The sequence below is a fragment of the Octodon degus genome, unplaced genomic scaffold, assembly GCF_000260255.1.
Source record: "Octodon degus isolate 3935 unplaced genomic scaffold, OctDeg1.0 scaffold00091, whole genome shotgun sequence".
Taxonomy (NCBI): Eukaryota; Metazoa; Chordata; class Mammalia; order Rodentia; family Octodontidae; genus Octodon; species Octodon degus.
Window position 1 is genome coordinate 2,706,304 of NW_004524667.1, and position 19,185 is coordinate 2,725,488.

The 19,185-nt window shown below is 38.0% G+C and overlaps 1 protein-coding gene across 2 annotated transcripts; it reads right to left on the minus strand.

Annotated features, from left to right (window-relative positions):
- Nucleotides 1-1,038: 1,038 nt before the first annotated feature.
- On the minus strand, nt 1,039-18,636 carry Ppp1r42 (protein phosphatase 1 regulatory subunit 42). Of its 2 annotated transcripts, XM_023722423.1 has the most exons (6): nt 18,512-18,636; nt 12,533-12,743; nt 10,472-10,638; nt 9,440-9,578; nt 6,007-6,123; nt 1,039-1,112 (listed from the first exon to the last, which is right to left on the minus strand). In XM_023722423.1, the coding sequence occupies exons 2-6, from the start codon at nt 12,659-12,661 to the stop codon at nt 1,101-1,103; spliced, it is 564 nt and encodes a 187-aa protein (XP_023578191.1). In that variant the 5' UTR covers nt 12,662-12,743; nt 18,512-18,636; the 3' UTR covers nt 1,039-1,100. The 2 variants fall into 2 exon arrangements, with proteins under 2 accessions (XP_023578191.1, XP_023578190.1); XM_023722422.1 differs by lacking the exon at nt 1,039-1,112 and having other exon boundaries at nt 5,921-6,123.
- Nucleotides 18,637-19,185: the final 549 nt, after the last annotated feature.

The following is a 19,185-nucleotide window of genomic DNA, read 5'->3' on the forward strand; positions in this document are numbered from 1 at the left end:
TTCATTGATTTTCAGTATATTCAGAGTTTTACAATCATCACTGCTATCCGGTTTTAAAAAGAAACTGTTTACCTATTAATATCATTTCTTACCTTCTCTCAGTCTTCCAGTCTTAATCCACAGTCTATTGTGGGTTTCTGCAATTTTGCCTGTTTCGTACATTTCATATAAATAGGATCATGCATTTTTTTTGTAATGGTCTCTTTCTTAATGTTTTCAAAGCTCATTCTTGTGTATGAACTAGAACTTCGTTCCTTTTTGTTGCCAAAATTAGAGAGGCAATTTAACAGTTTTTTTCTGTTTCTACGATTTTCTGAGTTCTTTTACATACACACATTCTCTCTCTCTCTCTCTCTCTCTCTCTCTGTCCCTCTGTCTCTCTCTCTCTGTCTCTCTGTCTCTGTCTCTCTCTTTCTCTTTTCCCCTGCCCCCATTTTATAGGCTGTTTTCATGTGTCTGTGGATCCCAAGTTACCTGTTGACTTAAGAAAGTGAATTAAGAATATTTTTGTGTGAGTGCAAGGCATGTGACTGTTTGGTCTCCTATAGAGGAATTGGCATTTCCTCTGTTGAGCCCTTAAATGTCAGACTTGATGTTTTCTCTTGCATTGGTCAGTTTTCCTAGGGAGAAACCTTCCAACTGTTGCGCTCAAGGTTTTTAAGTCATACAAGCAAAGTTTGAGGAGTAGAGGTTGGTTTGGGTGCAAGAGAGGGCCCTCTCACATTTAAGTATATAGTCTTTTGCTAAATCTCCAGTTCTTTCAGTATTACCTTTTGTTGCAGTTTTTGACCTGCAGCCTGTCTTGTTTACAGTTTTCACAAATTTAACTTGTCCCCTACAATTTAGTTGCTGAGATATTTTTATCCAGTTAGTGCTTTAATTTTTCCTTCTCTTGCCCTTTAGCTTATGTATTGAAAATCAGATATAAGGGAAATATTTCATGAAATGTCTGAAAGAAGTCATAGACTTTGCTGTTGCTAAAACAAAACACCTTATGCTGAGAAATGTACTATGAGATTCATTTTTCATTCTCTAGGAGCTCCAAGAGCAATGTGCTGGTCTACTTAGGTTTTGTGAGGGCCCTGTATCTACCACACATGTCAGATGGCATCCTAAGGGAGTGTATTGAAGAGCAAGAGATCACATGGTGAGACAGGAAGCCAGAGAAATCCAGGTGTCTAGCTCACTGTTTTAAGAATAATCTGCTCTAACAGGAATTAATGTGGGTCCTTCAACACCTACATCAGTCCTTTCTGAATGTGGTGCCCCCAGTGACCTAATTACCTTCCACCAAGTTTCACCACCTCAATACTACAACACTGGAGCCAAGCTTCTAGCTCATAAACCAATATCAAACCATATCCAAACCATCACACATGAAAAGAAGTGGGTTTGCTTAGAAGGAAAATCAGTGTGAACTCCTGCTAAAGTACTCTCTCCTGAAATATGCAAAAAGGATGCTATTTGACTAGATATAATCTCACTATAGCCAACTCAAATACATTTGTTAACCTCTTATCTGCCCTTCTCTTAACTATTCAACTTCATTCAAAATAAATGAGCATTTTTTTTTTTTTGAAGCGGAAAAGTTTCTGTTCTCATATATTACTGACTCTTCTGGAGCCTTCTCTTCTTCTTTTTTAAAATGATTTATAACAGGGTCTACAGGATCTTACTACACAGATCAGACTCATAGTGATCCTCCTGTTTTCAGCTTCCCAGGCACTGGGATTTTAAGCACATGCCACCATGCCCAGTTTCAGTTACCATCTCAGCATGTCCTGGGGGTGGGGCCAGCATGACATGCCAGGGATCAGACCTGGTTCCTGCGTCTACCTAAGCAGGTGCTTTAATCTGCTGAGCTATCTGGCCAGTCCTTAGAGCCTTCAATTCTAACTGGTCTGTAGATGTGGTGTGCTTCTGTGCTTGGCTTTCACCTCATTATTTTCTATCTGTTCTTTCATCTAGTTTGATGACTCTAGATATACAAATGTTGTTTATTCTCAAATCTATCAATGTTCTGTGTTGAATTCCAGATGCCCACTTTACAGGTCCATTTTGATGTTCAGTAGGTATGTTCAAAGGACAGGCTTCTCTTTCTTCTCTAGTATTCCCCAACTCATAAAGGCTCCCATTGTCTCTAAAGTTCCTCACTTAAAAGCATAGAAATCACCCTTAATTCTTCCTTTTCCTTCATTTTTGCATCCTACTCATCAACAAATTCTCCAGGATATGGCTAAAAATGTACTTCCAATGCACCACTCTTCTCCATCTCCAAGCAAACATCCCTGACTTAGTTTTTCCAAGTTTCTCAAGTGATTCTTTGCTGTCATTCTTGAAACTTACTCTTCACCTAGCATATAAAGAAATCCTTTTGAAAAATATAATCATTTCAATGATTCTTTTAGAATTAAAGTAAAAATCTGTGATTATGTTCTAAAAGTAACTTTATGATCTGGCTAATGTGCCTTTCTTTCTAATTTCATTTTTTAAAAAATCATTTATTCATTCATTTGGTACAGGGTCTTGCTATGCAGCTTTGACTTGTAGTGATTTTCCTGTCTCAGGCTCCCCAGTTCTGGGATTACAGGTGTATGCTACCATGTCCAGTTTCATAGGCCAGTATCATGGTACTACCTGGGATTGAACCCAGGTCCTTTTATTTGCCTGGCAGGCATTTTTACCACTGAACTATTTCTCCAGTTCTCTCATTTCATATTGCACTGTTATTTCTTTACTTACTCAATAATTATTTATTGAGTACTTGCAATGCATCAGAAATTGAGCACGGAAGTGCTAGGTGTGGTAGTGCAAACCTGTAATCCCAGACCTTGAGAAGTTTAGGCATGAGGATCACCATGAGTTCAAGGCCAGTGTGAACTACACAGCAAGAACCTATTCAACAAAAGAAAACAAACAGACAAACAAAAAGAAAACAAACAAGTCCCCCAGAAAAAGAAAAAGAAAAGAAGAAAAAGAGGAGGAGGAAGAAGAAGAAATTGAGATAGTCACTAATACCATCCCACAATCAACAAGCATCTTTGTGGTTCCTCGGATACTCTAAACCAGTGGTGGTGCATGTATGGCATGCACGCCACAGAAGGCTGTTTGCTATTACAGAAGGTTTTTTTGCTATCACTCTAAAAGGTTTATCATCATTGCTCTAAACTCTTCGGCCTTGGAGCTTTTTCATCTTCCCTTTTTCCCTGGTTCAGGATACACCTTTCTTTTCTTGTTCTTCAGATTTCAGTGTAGATGTCATTTCCTCAGAGGCTTTTCTTGATAACATAATTTAAAATATCCATTGCCTTCTTTTCTGTTACATTATCCTACGTGAAAGTCTTAGCACTTTTCACAATCTTTTGTGCTTATGCATTTTACCATTTCCTTCCTTATCCCATTGTAATGTAAATTCCTTGAGGATAGAGACCTATTCATTATATAGTTAAGACCAGTGTCTAGGATGTTTCCCCAAGGACCTAGAAGAGTGTTCAACACACAGAATATATTGAATATTTTAATTGATTAACTTGATGAAGAGGTTCAAGGAAAGCAGGAAGGGCTGGGGATATTGCACAGTGGCACAGTGCCTGCCTGGAAGGCTTGAGGCCCTGAATTTGATTCCTGGTACCAATCCCTCTCCCCCACCCCCACCCCCCAAAAAAAGTGACAAGATGTGACATTGAATTCAGTCTTTACAATGAAATTTTGGTTATTGAAATGTTGATTCTTAGAACATAGTTACACATTTATTATGGCTATGAATTATTAACATGGTTTAAGAGTAATCCTTATAGGCTGTTTGCCTATAAGAACATGCAGGAAAACTTCCCTTAGGGTCATTTGGAGGCTAGCAGTTGTGTCCAGTTATGACACTACCCTTCCTTGTTCAGAGTTAAAAGCATGACAGAGTAAGACTCTTAAACCCAATGACAATGACTGAAATGAATCTTGATAATTTTGATAATTAACAACTAAGCAGATACTGTACCCTACACTTCAGATTTATGCTGCCAACTTCGGAGACTATAATTTTCCATCATTCTCTCCCAAGAAAAGGAAACCTTCTTGCTTGGCCAGTCTGTTCCCCTTTCTTATGAAGGTGAATGTAGAATATTGCACACCACATATCCTCGGTCTCTGCTATAATCTATACTCCAGACATGTACTCTGCTAAGACCTATACTCTAGGCTCTGTCACTTTGATTAGAATAACCATATAACTAATATATGGTATAAAACTATTCATTCAATCATAAAATCATATTATTGACATAAATACTGCAGCATCATAGAAAGACACAAAAGATTCTGATAATGAATTCAAAATGCCTAATAAATATAGATCACTTTAAAATTAAAAAATATTTTTGCCTTTTGAGACAGCATGTCACTATGAAGTTCAGGCTGGCCTTGAACTCACATTGTAGCCCAGGCTGATATCAAACTCATAGCGTTCCTCCTCCTCCTAAGTACTGGGATTGCAAGTATGGGCCATCATGCCTGGCTAAAATATTTTTGAATTTAGAATTTATCCCATGAAATCCTTCTATCTTTCATGCTATAAGTTAAAACAATTAGGGCTGCCAAATAGCTCAGCGGATAAAAGTGCCTGCAAGCAAGTGCAGGGGCTGGGGTTCTATCCAGGGCCTACCATGCGGCCCCACCCCTAGGGCGAGCTGAGACAGCAGTTGAGACTGGGCATGGTGGTGTGTTCCTGTAATCCCAGCTCTTGGGAGATTGTAAACAGGAGAATCACTATGAGTCCGATCTAGTAGTGAGACCCTGAGCACCCTGTAGACCCTTCCCTAAAAATACAAAAAAGAGAAAGAAAGAAAGAAAACAACTAATTGAATTGTGCTTCCCTGTGGTCTTTTTATTTTAAACATGTACCTCAATTGTTCAATAGAGATATTCGTTTTTACATACCTATATATCTATATCCATATCTACAGCTATATACATATCTATCTTATAGCAATTAGGGAATGAAACAGTAATAGGTAAAAATTGGGAACTAACGCTATGGTAACATTTTTAAGGTCTGCAGAATGCTTTTTAGAAGTAATTTTGAAAATGTGGGCTCAGTGTATGGGAGAAGAAGCCCATTCTTTCTCCAAAGATCTCTATATCATTAAATTATACCTATTACCAAACAAGAAACTTCAAGGTCTTAACAAGGGCTCAGCTCATGAATACCTGTCTCCAAGAAGCTTTTCATAATCTCAAGCTGTCATGTTAGGGGTATCATACTTATGAAAACAGAATCACTTTGTAGTTGCTCAGAATCATGTTTCTTATACACACTAAGTTTCTTTTTTTTCTCTCTTTCTTTCTGGTTTTTTGTTTTGTTTTGTTTTTTGTTTTTTTTTTTTTTGTTTTTTTTTGGTGGAACTGGGGATTGAACTGAGGCCCTTGCGCTTGCCAGGAAAGCACTTATTCCACTGAGCCATCTTCCCAGCCCCACTAAGTTTCTTTAGGCCTGGAATGGGATCCTTCCTTCCTCTGAGGTATAGTGTTTGATCAATATGTAGGAGCCAAATACATATTTTAATAAATGAGTGATTGATGACTGTGACATGATATGATATAACATGGCATGAATAAAGCTAGTACAAATTAGAATAAATCCAATACCAAGTGTACTTCAAGTAGACGTGCCCAAGACATAGTTCACATATAGTCACAGTTGAGAAATCTGAGTTAAAGGGGAAGAAATCTATTTCTAGAAGGAAATATTTGATGGACAATTAATGCATGAAAGGAAAATCATTCAGGTCCTTCTCAGAGAAACTTTCATTCTGTTGGTAAAAGATGGGAGCACTGAGGTATGTATGGTAAGAAGACACAATTATATGAATAAATGTACTCATAAGTAGAGATTTATGATAATTTTAGAACCAATCCAAGATAGTTTTTAAAAGTAATACATTTCATAGATATTTTAAAATATTTCAATAATAATTTCATGTAAATGTTTTTGAATTAAATTTTCTTTACACCTACCTTCACATATAGAAGTTGATTGTCAACTGCAATAAGGTGATTAAGATTCTCTAGCATTTCTAAATCTCTTATGTCATCAATATTATTGTTGCTGATATTCAATATAGAGAGGGATTTCTGTAAGAAAAGTAAATTAGCATTTAGCATTAGTGAGTATATATATATATATATATATATATATATATATATATTCCTAATCTTTGAAAAATGTAAGATTTATCAGTTTAGGTTGCTCTTTAGATAAGAAAATTTAAAAATGGAAAATTTGTTTCAATACTGTAATGGTTTATATCTACATGTCCCCTCAAAGCCTCATGCATTCGTAAGTGATTAGTCCACTGATAAGTTTAATAGTTAAATGTGATTTTGGGCGCTAAATTCTGGTTGGAGGAGATGGGCCATGGGGGGTGTGGCCTGGAAGGATACATCGTCCTCCTTCCTCTCCTGATCTCTCCCTACTTCTTCCTGCTGTGCTATGAGTAATTCTCTCTCTTATGCCCCTTTGCAGTGCTGTACAATGGAATGAAAGCCATTCCATAGCCAGCCAGCTATGGAGTGAAACCTCTACAACTGCGAGCCAAAATAAACTTTTTCTTCCTTAAATTGTGGGTGTTGGGCATTGTGCCTGAGCCATTAGAAAGGAGAACATATATGATATTTTTTCATTAACTTTTTTTTTTGGAGGGAATCGAACTCAGGACCTTGCACTTACCAAGCAGGCACTTACGCCATTGAACTCTCTCTCTGGCTGCTATATTCTTTCAGATGGAACTTTTAAAACTCTAGAATATGATATAACTCTCTCTTTTTGTTTATATTTCCTCCATAAATTCCATTTTCCTTGTCCAAGGTATAAGATAAATATATAAAGAAGCTAACAATCAAAAGTTAAAGAAAAAAATTCCCTAGTAAACAAATGATATAGCACAATATAGAAAAAACTGCTTACTGCAATTCAAGCAAATTACCATTTTATGGTAAATGCTGCTATGATTCTACATACATTGGAAAAACAATCTTTTTTTTCTAAAAAGGGAACATGAAAGTATGAACGAATATTTACATTTTGTCTTTATCTTTATTTGTCTATATAATATTTTCATGAAAATCCATGTATTCAGAAACCACTTGAAATAATAATTAGCTATTTGACAAGGTCTAACGTTCATTCATGATAGAAATCCTACAAAAAATCAGAATAGATGGGTCTTTACCTCAACCTGATAAAAGCCATCTATGACAAATCAACAGCCAACATCATACTAAATAGACAAAAATTGAAAGCCTTCACTTTTAAATCAGGAACAAGACAAGGATGCCTGATGTCACCACTCATGCTCAATATAGTTTTGGAAATAGCCAGAGCAATTGGACCAGAGAAAGAAATAAGAAGAATAATGATTGGAAAGAAATAAGTGAAATTATCATTTGAAGATGACATGATACTGTACATAGAAAACCCCAAAAACTCCACTAAAAAACTTATAGATTTAATAACCAAATTCAGGGCTGGGAGATGGCTCAGTAGAATAAGTGCTTGCCTGGCAAGCACAATGGCCCAAGTTCAATCCCCGGTTCCACAAAAAAAAAAAAAAAAAAAAAAAAAATTCAGTAGCATAGCAGGATACAAAGTCAACACGCAAAACTCAATAGTATTTCTATATACAAACAGTGAATGCACCGAGAGAAATTATGTAAAGCATACCTTTCACAATAATAACCCCCTCAAAATGAAATAATTAGGAATCAATTTCCCAAAGAAGTAAAAGCTATCCAGTAAAAATTATAGTACTCTTGGGCTGGTGAGATGGCTCAGTGGTCTGGAGCACCTACTTAGAACAAGCTAAGCTAAGCAAAACACAGGGACCGCGGGACCGCGGTTCAATCCCCAGCACCACATGCCAGCCAGGCCCGCCCCCTGGTGGGCTGAGCTGGCCACACACACACTAAATAAACAAATAAATAAATATTTAAAAAAAAATTATAGTACTCTGAAAAAAGAGATCAGGGTCTCACTACTAGATTGGACTCATAGTGATCTGCCTGTTAACAGTCTCCCAAGAGCTGGGATTACAGGCCAGAGGCACCATGCTTAGTCTCAATTGCCACCTCAGCATGGCCCGGGGGCAGGGCCCTCATGGCAGGCCCCCTGATGGAATTCCTGGCCCCTGTGCCTGCTTGTAGGCACTTTAATCCGCTGTAACTTTTGACCGGCCCCAGAAACAACATTGTAAAAACAGCCATACTCCCAAAATTGTTATGCAGATCCAATATAATACCAATTAAAATACCATTAGTATACCTTACCGACCTAGAAAAAACATTCCTAAAATTCATCTGGAACCAAAAGCGAGCTAGAATAGGAAAAGCAATCCTGGGGAACAAAGGAAAGGCAGTAGGCATCACAATCCTTGACCTGAAATCTACTACAAAGCTACTGTGATAAAATCAACATGATACTGGAAAAAACAAAACAAAACAAAACCAGACCTGAGGATCAATAGAACAGATTAGAAGATGCAGAAACAACTACACACTCAACCACCTTACCTTGACAAAGGGGCAAAGATGTTCACTGGAAAAAGATAGCTTCTTTAATAAAGGGTGCTGGAAAAACTAGTTTTCCACATGCCGAAGGCAAAAAATAGACCCATGCCTATCACCATGCACAAAACTACAGTCTAAATGAATCAAAGATTTAAATATTAAAAGAATTACTTTTTTCTTACAAATTTGGTTCAAAAACCATTTACTGCTCACCATTTCTGAGCCCTCTAAAACAAAATTGATGAAATCTGTATAACAACCATGTTCCATGCTACCTCAAACCTGTCCCCTTCCCCTGTTTGAGGATTAGCCAGAGCCTCCGTGGAGCCATTTGGCCTAACTCACTGTGGCACCTCCTGCTGTGTGATTGGTGGTGAAGCAATTTAACCAGAGCCTCAATCCTGGCAATACCTAGTAGCCTATGTGGTTCTAATGAAGCAAAGCTGAATACAATGCAGTGTATATGCAAATCAGGGCTGAGGAGGGGAACAACTTATTGTAGTGGCCTGCAGGCTGTTTAAAAGATACCAAATAATTATACACTCCTTCCTTAGACTTTTTCTTAATAAAATTTGAGCCATGATGATAACCAAGTCTCAAATTATGAATTAATAACTACAGTAGAGCTTCAGTTTACATAACCATTCCACATCCCTTTTGATCCTCTGATTATTCCAAGAGGTGAACATCGCTATTCTAATTTATACTACTGTCATATTCTGAGACTTTATGGAGGACAGTCAGCTTTAGTCCTCAGATAAGCTCTTAACTGGCCATATAAGCAGGCAGAGTATGCATTGTGTCTAAATACATTTTCACCACCTTTCTGTTCCTTTAGAATTTGTTCATCACTGTATTTTTTCAAAATATTCAAATGTGATCTTACTGCCAGAGATCGAAGAGTTCTTGGATCAAACAGAAGCTTTTCTCCCAGAGGAAGCTTCTGACTCTCAACATGAAGCTCTCTTAGCTCTTCTAATCCTTCCAAACCTTCTATGACAGCAATGTAATTGCCTCCCAAATACCTGAAAACACAGACATAATTCTAAATAGACTTCCTAGAATGGCACGGAATGAGAACATAAAAACGAAATTACTGAGCCGTGTGATAAGTATACATGTAGAATATTGAATTTATATTTGAAACTATGAAAGGTTTAGCTGAATGATAACAAATTTGCCTAAACAATTTAGTCTTAAAAGCAATTTATTTTTTTAAAGTGAGAGAACTGTTAGTCCTTACTGAACTACCTGCAAGTGCTTCTCATATGTTTGGGGTACAGAAGAATCGCCTAACTGTAGGTTTACAAACCAATATTTCTGAGCCTAACTCCTGAAGATTCTGATTTGGATAGCTACATTGGAACCCAGTAATTTTCCCTTTTAGTAAGTATTTTTCACTCCATTCTGAGGCCCTTGGCCCACTTTTTAAGAAGCATAGTATGTACTCCACACTGAAAAACTTTTATTTACAGTCTTCATTACAATATATAATTATTTTAGGGTAAAATGCCTTTTTTACAATCAAATCTGCATCAAAATTATTCATTCTATGACCTGAACCTTTTGAGATGTGTTATTCTGAAAGGCACAGAAATTTTCTGGGTTCCATGGAAACTTCAACAGATAAGCCTACATGAAGATGTCGTAGGTGTCCTGATAAGCCCATAAGACGATTTATTTCACCAAAAGAAGAGTTCCTCGCTTAATAAAGCATAAATTATTGAGTATTATATATGAAGAAATTTATTCCATATGAAATAAATGTAAGAAAATGAAAATTGAGTCCTGTTCTGCAGGACATATCTGAAGTTCAGACTCAATTACATATTCAACCTATTGCTAAAAATGGGAATACCTGCCTGCATAAAAACATGATGACAAGCGGTTGACATTATTCAAAGATAAAAACACTTACAGTTTTTCCAGTTTCTTTAATGATCTGAGGTTCTCTATACATGGAATACAATTGTTTTGTAGGTACAGATGGGTCAGATTTGTGGCATAATTAAGGTTATTGACTTGACTAATACGATTATCATACAAATACAATACACTGAGATTTTTGCAAAGAGAGAGGTCTTCCTAAAAGGAAAAACAAACAAACAAAAAACAGGTTATATTCCTCTGGGAAACTTAGAAATTTCTTTGAAAAAAGTTTTCCAGTTGAGCACTCTACAAATTTTCTTTTCTTTTTTATTTTTATGTATTTAGTACAGGATCTACAGGGTCTCACTACACAGATCGGACTTGTAGTGAACCTCCCTGTTTTTCAGCCTCCAAAATTCTGGGATTACAGGAGCACACCACTACGCCCAGTCTCATTCGCCATCTCAATGCACCCCAGGAGCCGGGCCCACATGGCAGGCCAGGGATCAAACCCTTGGCCCCTGCATCTGTCTAAGTGGGCACTTTAATCTGCTGAGCTATATCTGGCCTGCTCTTATAATTTTTCTTAAGCTTGATATAAAAGAAAGCATAACCATATTTATATAATATAAAAAGTATTTGGCAGGATAGATCAAGAAACAAAATCCAATGGTATGGTGCACACAAGGAACAAATTTGGCCAGATTTTATGATACATGCTTGTAATCCCAGCCAAACACACAAAAAGACTTATAACTAGAAGAATGAAATTTGGTGCACAAAAATCAGAAGAGCTCCTCTACACTAATAATGGACCCACTGACTTTTGTTTTTGAGGTAAGGTAGTTTTTCTGCCAAACTGACCCCAAGGGCTGGCGAGACAGCTCAGCAGACTAAGCGCCTGCTTAGGCAAGCACAAGGACCTGGGATTGATGCCCGCAGATCACCATGGACCACCAGAAATCAGAGCCTGAGATTCTGGGAATGACCCTGATCAGTGCTCATTGACATAATGAAATTGGCCTCCAAATCTTAGGTATTGGGTCAGTGTTTGTGCTTTGTGCTTGCTGTTGCAAAATGATTCTCCTGCTTCATCCTAAATAGTTGGAAACAAATGCATGAGCTACCATGCCCATATATTTGTAAAAATCATATTTTTTTATATATATATATATATATATATATATTTCTCCCCCAGAACAGGGTCTCACTATGTAGTTTAGTCTGGCCTCAAATACACAGAAATCCTCTTGCTTCAGCCTCCCAGGTGCTGGGATCACAGGTGTGCACCAACATGTCACACATAATGGTATATATAATAGATTAAAATAAAACATATGGGACCAGCAAGATAGCTGTGCACCGTGGGTGAATCCCTGAGCCCCACCAGCCACATCCCAGCATGGGCTGAGCCAGCCACCAAAAAATAAATATAAATAAATAAATAAATATAGAACATATAAAGTTGGCCAGTGGGATAGCTCATCAGTCTAAAGCACCTGCTTAGGCAAGCCTAGGGACTGTGGTTTGATCCCAGGCACCACATGCCACACCAGCCCCGCTCCCAGAGTGGGCTGAGCCAGCCATAAAGAGAAGAGAATAGAAGAGAAGGGAGGGGAGGGCAGGGGAGGGGAGGGGAGGAGAAAAAAAAGAAAAGAAAAGAAAAGAAAAGAAAAAATAAAATAAAATAAAACAAGTACAATGTATTTTGAGGGTCAGCCAAATAGCTCAGCAGATTAAAGCACCTGGAAACAGACACAGGGGCTGTGGGTTTGATCCGCAGGCCTGCTGTACTGGCCCCACCCCAGGGGCATGCTGAGACTGCAAATGAAGACTGGGTGTGGTGGTGAGCGCCTGTAATCCCAGCTCTTGGGAGTCTGTAAACAGGTGAAACACTATGAGTCTGATCTAGTAGTGAGACCCTGAACACCCTATAGACCCGTCTCTAAAATACAAAAAACAAAACAAAACAAAACAAAAAACAACATAAAAAGTTTACTAGTATAGTCAATAAGTAAAATCAAGATAGAAGTAAAGTATTAGGTATGCTGATTTATAAATTTTATATTTTTAATTATATAAAAACAGGAAATAATTTCAGAGTTCTTACAATTGCATCTATATTTTTGTCTGAAAAATTTATATGAGTTATTTTCTTCAAGCATTGTGCAATGGTTTCTTCTTTTCGGGGTTTTACATTGCTGTTTTTAGCAATTAGATCCACAGTTAGTCGAACCATTATTTCTCTATAAATCACATCACAGTAATAGCTGTGTCGATAACATGTCCAGAAGGTTTAGGTATTGTTTATTCTTATCTTTCTAAAAATTAAAGGAAAGAGATAATATTATATTAGATAGAAATTTGGGAAAGGCTGTTTTGACTTTTAAATTGCTGTTATGCTATTTGATTATCTAGTTCACTCACATTTTAATGGACATTTTGGTATTTTCTAAGTCTAGACATTTTATTTATTTATTTATTGGCAGAACCAGGGATTGAACTAAGGCCTTTGCGCTTGCCAGGGAAGCGCTTTTTCCACTGAGCCATCACTCGAGCCCTTTAAGTCTAGACATTTTAGTAAAAATATTTTAAACACCAAATCTAATTAAATGCATAATACTCAGTTCACTTTTTAACAAATTTTTTAGTCTATTTGCTTGCTTATGGTTTGCTTGTTTGCTTGTGATTGAACCTATTAGTTCACGCTGGCCTTGAACTCACTATGTAGCATAGGGTGGCCTCAAACTTCCACTGAACCTCCTGCCTCAGCCTCCCCACCTGCCAGGATGTCAGGCATGTCCTGTCACATCTGGGGCTCTGTTTTTTTTGCGTTTATTTTTTTGGGGTGGGTGGCTGTTTGTTATGAAGTTCCTCTATTGAATGGATAAAAAAGATGTGGTATTTTTATACAATGGAGTATTACTCAGCTATAAACAAAGATAGACTTGGGAGCTTTTAGATGTAAATGAATGCAACTAGAGACTGTTAAGGCACCCAGCCGTGGGCCCCCTCCCCCTGCACCAGCTCCTATGTTCCCAGATACCTCAACCACAACTGTGCTGCAAAGATTTGACCTTGACTATCTGCGCCTGACTGATTATGCATATAGCTTTGTTTCGGCTTGCTTCAAAAACTCTATACTTTGTGCCCAGCACACGCTGGCCCAGCCAGGGACACTTTATGACTCCCCTTCCCCATTCCTGCCTGCCCAGAACACCCTGGCCCAGCAAAACACACTTTGTAACTCACCTTCCCCCATTCCCACATGCTCAATGATCTATAAAGTCCCTGCCTCCCCAGCCATTGCTGCAGTTCAGGTCCACTGATCGGCCTGACTCAAGCTAGTTGCCACCAATAAACTGCTCTTTTTGTGCCAGCTAACATGAGTGTAGTCTTGTGTGGGTTCCAGAGCACCTTTTTCCCTGACAGTTTTCCTGTCAGAGACCATACTTATAAGTGAAATAAATCAGACCCATATGTGTAAACATCATATTGTCTCTCTAGTGTAAGAAACTGAAAGAGTAAACAAAATCTGAAGAGTACATTAGATATTGTGGAATAGAAATTGCTCAAAAAGAAAGAACTGGGATGAGAGAAAAAAGAAAAGAAAGAAGGTATCTATCTATCTATCTATCTATCTATCTATCTATCTATCTATTATCTAAGATAATTGTACTACTAATGTATTTTTTCTTTTTTATGTATTTGGTACAGGGTCTCACTATGCAACTTAGACTGGTGGTGATCCTCCTGTTTTCAGCCTCCGCAGCACTGGGATTACAGGTGTGCACCATCAGGCCTGGTCTCGTTGGCTGGCTCAGGGTCCCCGAGGGCAAGGTTGGTGTGGCATGTGGTGCCAGTTCCTTGGTCCCTGTGCTTGCCTAAGCAAGTGCTTAGTCCACTAAGCTATCTTGCCAGCCCTGCACAGAGGGATTTGATTCAGCAAATCTTTGGCTGCCCCTGTGTCTTTAAGAGATAACGTTGATTTATGATATTTTGGGCCCATATTTTAAAATTTACAAGTTTTTTTTGAAAATTTTTAATTATCATTTTACATGGATAACTCGAAACTTTTTACATGGATTACATGCACATTTCAATTATCTTTTTACATGGGTAATTTCACATATCATAAAGAGGTAGTTCACCTCAGTACTTCCTCCTTGCAGCTTAGGGAGACTGCTGCACAGGTGTCTGTTTGCAGGAGCATCCTGAGCTCTGAAGGAGATTATGGAGGGGGGACTTCAGCCAAGGGGACAGAGGAGTCACAAATTATTTATTCACAAATGATTTATTTCCTCCTCTCTGATAGGTTATGACCCTAGTATGAATTACTAAATTATTATGGTGGTCATCCAGTATGGCTGAAACCCTTATAACAACAGCTCATCACTCCTTAGAAAACTAGGACTGGAAATTCCATTCAAGCCTGCTATCCCCCTACTGGGAATTTTCCCAGAGGAACTGAAAGCGTCATATCATAGTGATATATGTGGGCCTATGTTTATAGCAGCACAATTTGTAATAGCCAGAACTTGGAAACAACCAAAATGCCCATCACATGTGGAATGGTTGAAAAAGATGTGGTACTTTTATATAATGGAGTACTACGCAGCTATAAAGAATGATAAACTTGAAGCCTTCATATTTAAATGGATGCCCCTTGAAGATATACTTATTAGTGAAATAAACCAGACCCACATCTGTAAATATCATATTATCTCCCTAATATAAGGACTTACAATTCCAAATATGACTAGGTTTCTAAATTTCTTTGTAAAAATATGTAAATGCTTATTTCTACTTTTATATAATTTTTCTTTCATATTCTGTAAGGACTTAAAGTTCAACATATCAATATCTGATGGAAAATACCTGTTCCAGGATATGCCAAAATGTTTGATATTTCTATAGATAGGATAAACCAAACTGCATATATTGCAGGTTAATAATTAGCTTCTCTTCTGGAGGGTTAACAACCTAAGTTAGCAGATCAAAATTTGGAGAAAAAGAAGGGCTACATGATTAGCCAACATTTTGGCCCTAGCCTTTCAAGGTCAGTGAAGACTCGGGACATAGGAGAACCTGTACTGTAACAACATGTAACTCAGCTGTGCTCCAAACTTTCTGATCAAGATGATTATGGAGCCACAGAGAAATGTGTTTGAGGATCTAAAGTGAGCCTGGGGAGAATCACATGGAGAGAAAAAACATTTTCTCAAGCTTTCACAGAGAGCAAATTGGTCAAGCAATGGCCGTGACTCATCCTCAGTTCAGACACTGACAAAAGAATATACAAAAGGTGGTACAGGGCTACAGGATAAATCCTGAGAGTACTTGGCTGACCTTATCAGATACAAAAGTTACAATTCTGGGTATATAGGTCTTGCTATATCTTGGTCTTAACCATCCAGTAGAAAAGTATAAAAATGAGGTATATAAAGTAAATCCATATTAATATGATGAGCTGTAAAAGGCTCAAGTCAATAACTTCTGAGGATAACCCACTAATATTATAGACTGCTAGACAGTATTAGATGTTTAGTTGAATTCAAATACTTATAGTATTCAGATGCCAATAGAATATTCACCTCTGACAGGACAAAAAAAAAAAAAATAAAAAAATTTTTAAAAAGAAAAAAAATGGAAATGGAAAGAAGCAGTCAATGCTCTAAATAGCTTCGTCTCCTTTTTTTCAATTGTTTGCACTTTTTCTTTTCTTAATTTCTTATACATTGCTCCAGTTTTTTCTTCTTCCAATATCTGGTAATATGAATAGCTGGTTGTAAGACAATACCATGTATTACAACAAATACTGTGAAATTCATACTACTTTGTTAAGTAAAATTCTGAATGAGTTGTCAAAAAATAAATAAATAAATAAAAAGGAAAAAAAAAAAAAAAACCAACAGCTCATCTTCCCAGAGACCACCTCCCCCCTTCTTCTCCCATTCAGCCCAGGGTGCAGTTTTCTTTCACCCTTCTCGCCACCTCAGGAAAGGCCCCAGTCCTCAGGTGTATCTAAACGTCCCCCTCAAACTCCACCCCCAGCAAAAGGCCACAAAAGCATCAGCCTCCCTTTGTTCCAATCCAGAGAATTCCTTATCTTTCCAGATTCTCTCTGTGTCCTCCAAGATAATGAAGCCTTTTTCTCTTTATAATAAAGTCCCTTTACCTTTTTCCTTCTGCCTGTCTCTCTGCTGAGACAGTCAAACCTATCACTCTCCCATGGACTTTTGGGAGACACATTGTTTTCAAAAGCTCCCCCAGAAAACATTCTAGGTGACAAATGCTCTGATACTTGCTTTGTGTCATCTTTGTCCAGTTCCTTTTCTCCTTAACTCCCATGGCAACCCAATAAAAGTGCTTTCATGGGTTTTTGCTTCAGTCTGTTAATGTGGCTAAAACAAATGTTGATTTATCTGAATCTTCATGAATTACAGTGCTCTTGCAAAGATGGAAAATTTTACCTCTATTGGGGGCCAGGGAGATGGCTCAGTAGAATAAGCACTTGCCTGCCAAGTGCAAGGGCCTGAGTTCAATTCCCGGTTCTGCCAAAAAAAAAAAAAAAAAAAAAAAAAAAAAATTTACCTCTATCCTCTTGAAGGTCTTTTTTTTTTCCTCTTGGCTGGGCCTGAGAAATTTACAGAGCAACAGGAGGAAAGTATATAGATTTATTTAATACAAATTTTATGTGGCATGAGAAATGAAGCAATAAACTGTTACAAAGGCATAGAGTTGAACATTTACAGAATTAAAGAGTAGGAAACTGTAAAAATTCAACAAAGAAAAGGGGATTGGGGTAGTGTAGTTGACTGATAAAGAAATGTCTGTGCAGATCTCCCTGGGCCTCAAATTTCTGTCCTTGATAAGAATAACTTTTAGTACAGGGACAGAATCTTTCACATGGAGTGTGATCTTTTGTTCTTAAGATTCAAACTGAAGATCAGAATGATCTTGGACCTGCCATTTTCCAAGCGCTTTTCATGAGAAACTGCCACTATGCCAGAACAGTATATATGAGGGTGCATATTCATAACTTCTTTACTATAAATAGTTTCTATAAATTGGTGTTTGTGTAGAAAAATTTTTAAGTGTTTCTGAATAGAAACATAAATGATGTATTTATTAAAGCAAGGGAGGGCCAACAAACCTAATGTAAAAAGCTATAGGAAAAACTTTTCAGGGGTTGAAATATGGAAAGAGAATTGAATTAAACCACAAGGCAAAACAGCAGAGACTGTTAACCAGATAAAACCTGTGTTACAGCCAGAAGAAATGTTTCATCAAAACAGCACCCTCCATCTTGCTAAAACAATATTAATTTAAACCTTATTGGTCTTGAATTTTCCTTTGAGAGAAATTATAAGTTTTAGGAATTTAAAATGAATTTAGAAGGGACCTGGGAGATAGCTCAGTGGAATAAATACTTCCCTGGCAAGCGCAAGGGCCTGAGTTCAATCCCTGGTTCCGCCAAAAACAAAACAAAAAAATAAAATAAAATGAATTTAGAACTGTGAATTTGGATTCATTTTAGAACACTCTAATAAAAAAGTCAATACTTGCGAAGTGGCCTGGTGTTTCTTTTTTGTTGTTTTCTAACGTTTCAGAAAGTGCTTTTCCAACCTCCCACTCTCCCCAATATTTCTGTTCTCCTGGACTCTGTTTTCTACTTTATCTCTCCAGTTCCCATCTGGGAAATGAATTTTAAAGGCCCGCAGGGTTTCAATCCCCAGGGATCCCACGGCCAGAGGAGATGGACAACAGTTTCTGACTACTTTCCACCTGTAATTCTATGTAGTGAGCCCCATGCTCAGTGGCTTTGGAGGCTCTAAATCGTCTTCAGCTCTCAAGCTTTTATTCCAAAACCCTTCATAGCATAGGTGCGTACCCCTCAATTCCGCTCCCTCTGTGGCCACCTCTCAGCGCGTGCCTCCCTCTTTAGAGGTGTTTCCAAACTTTGCTTGAGGCCAGACATCTGTTAAAAATATAGCCTTCCAGTTGTTAATGTTTTCTGACAATTCTAGATGCCTAGAGATAGGGCCCAGCGATCTGCATTTTAACAAGTGTCCCAGGAAAATCTTACTGGCCAGAAAGTTTGAGAAACAAGACTCCAGGGTTTTCTCGATCCCCACACTTCTTCCCAGAGGGCACTTCACCGCGGGCTGGACAAGTCTGGTCAGTAACTCCGGTTCGGTGAGTTTCTCCTCCCGAGCCTTAGCGGTGCTTGGTTGCCAGGCGACCAGACAGTGCTCCGGGTTTCCCTCAAGGTACCTCTCGGAAAATCTCGCGGTGTTGCGAGCAGCTCCCTTCTCGGTGGCCTTAGGATGATTCAGCTCCTTGAGAGAGGGAGCGAGGCTGGTACATTTCTTCATCTCATAGCTTTAGAGGACCAGCAGTAGACAGTTTCTTTGTTTTTGTTTTTTAGACCTCCATTTTCCTCCTTCCTGCATCAATCTTGACCGTTTGGGTCCAATAACTATCTTGTTCCCAGTAACTGACTAGAGAAAGAATGATGTGCGTCAAGGCACAAAACATTCCAAATTTCCCTCGGACAAAACCCAGGCTCAGGGTGACATTCAAGACCATTCATCATGACCCCAGTCACCATTTGCCACTTGCTCCCTATATTTCATGATTTTCCAGTGTGCCTTGATCTAAAAAGACTTCCATTCCTTAAAATGCCGTTTCAGATAGCGGCAATAGCACAAATTTTCTTCCTTTTTTATTTTTATTTTTAAGAGAGAGGACTGAGGGTGA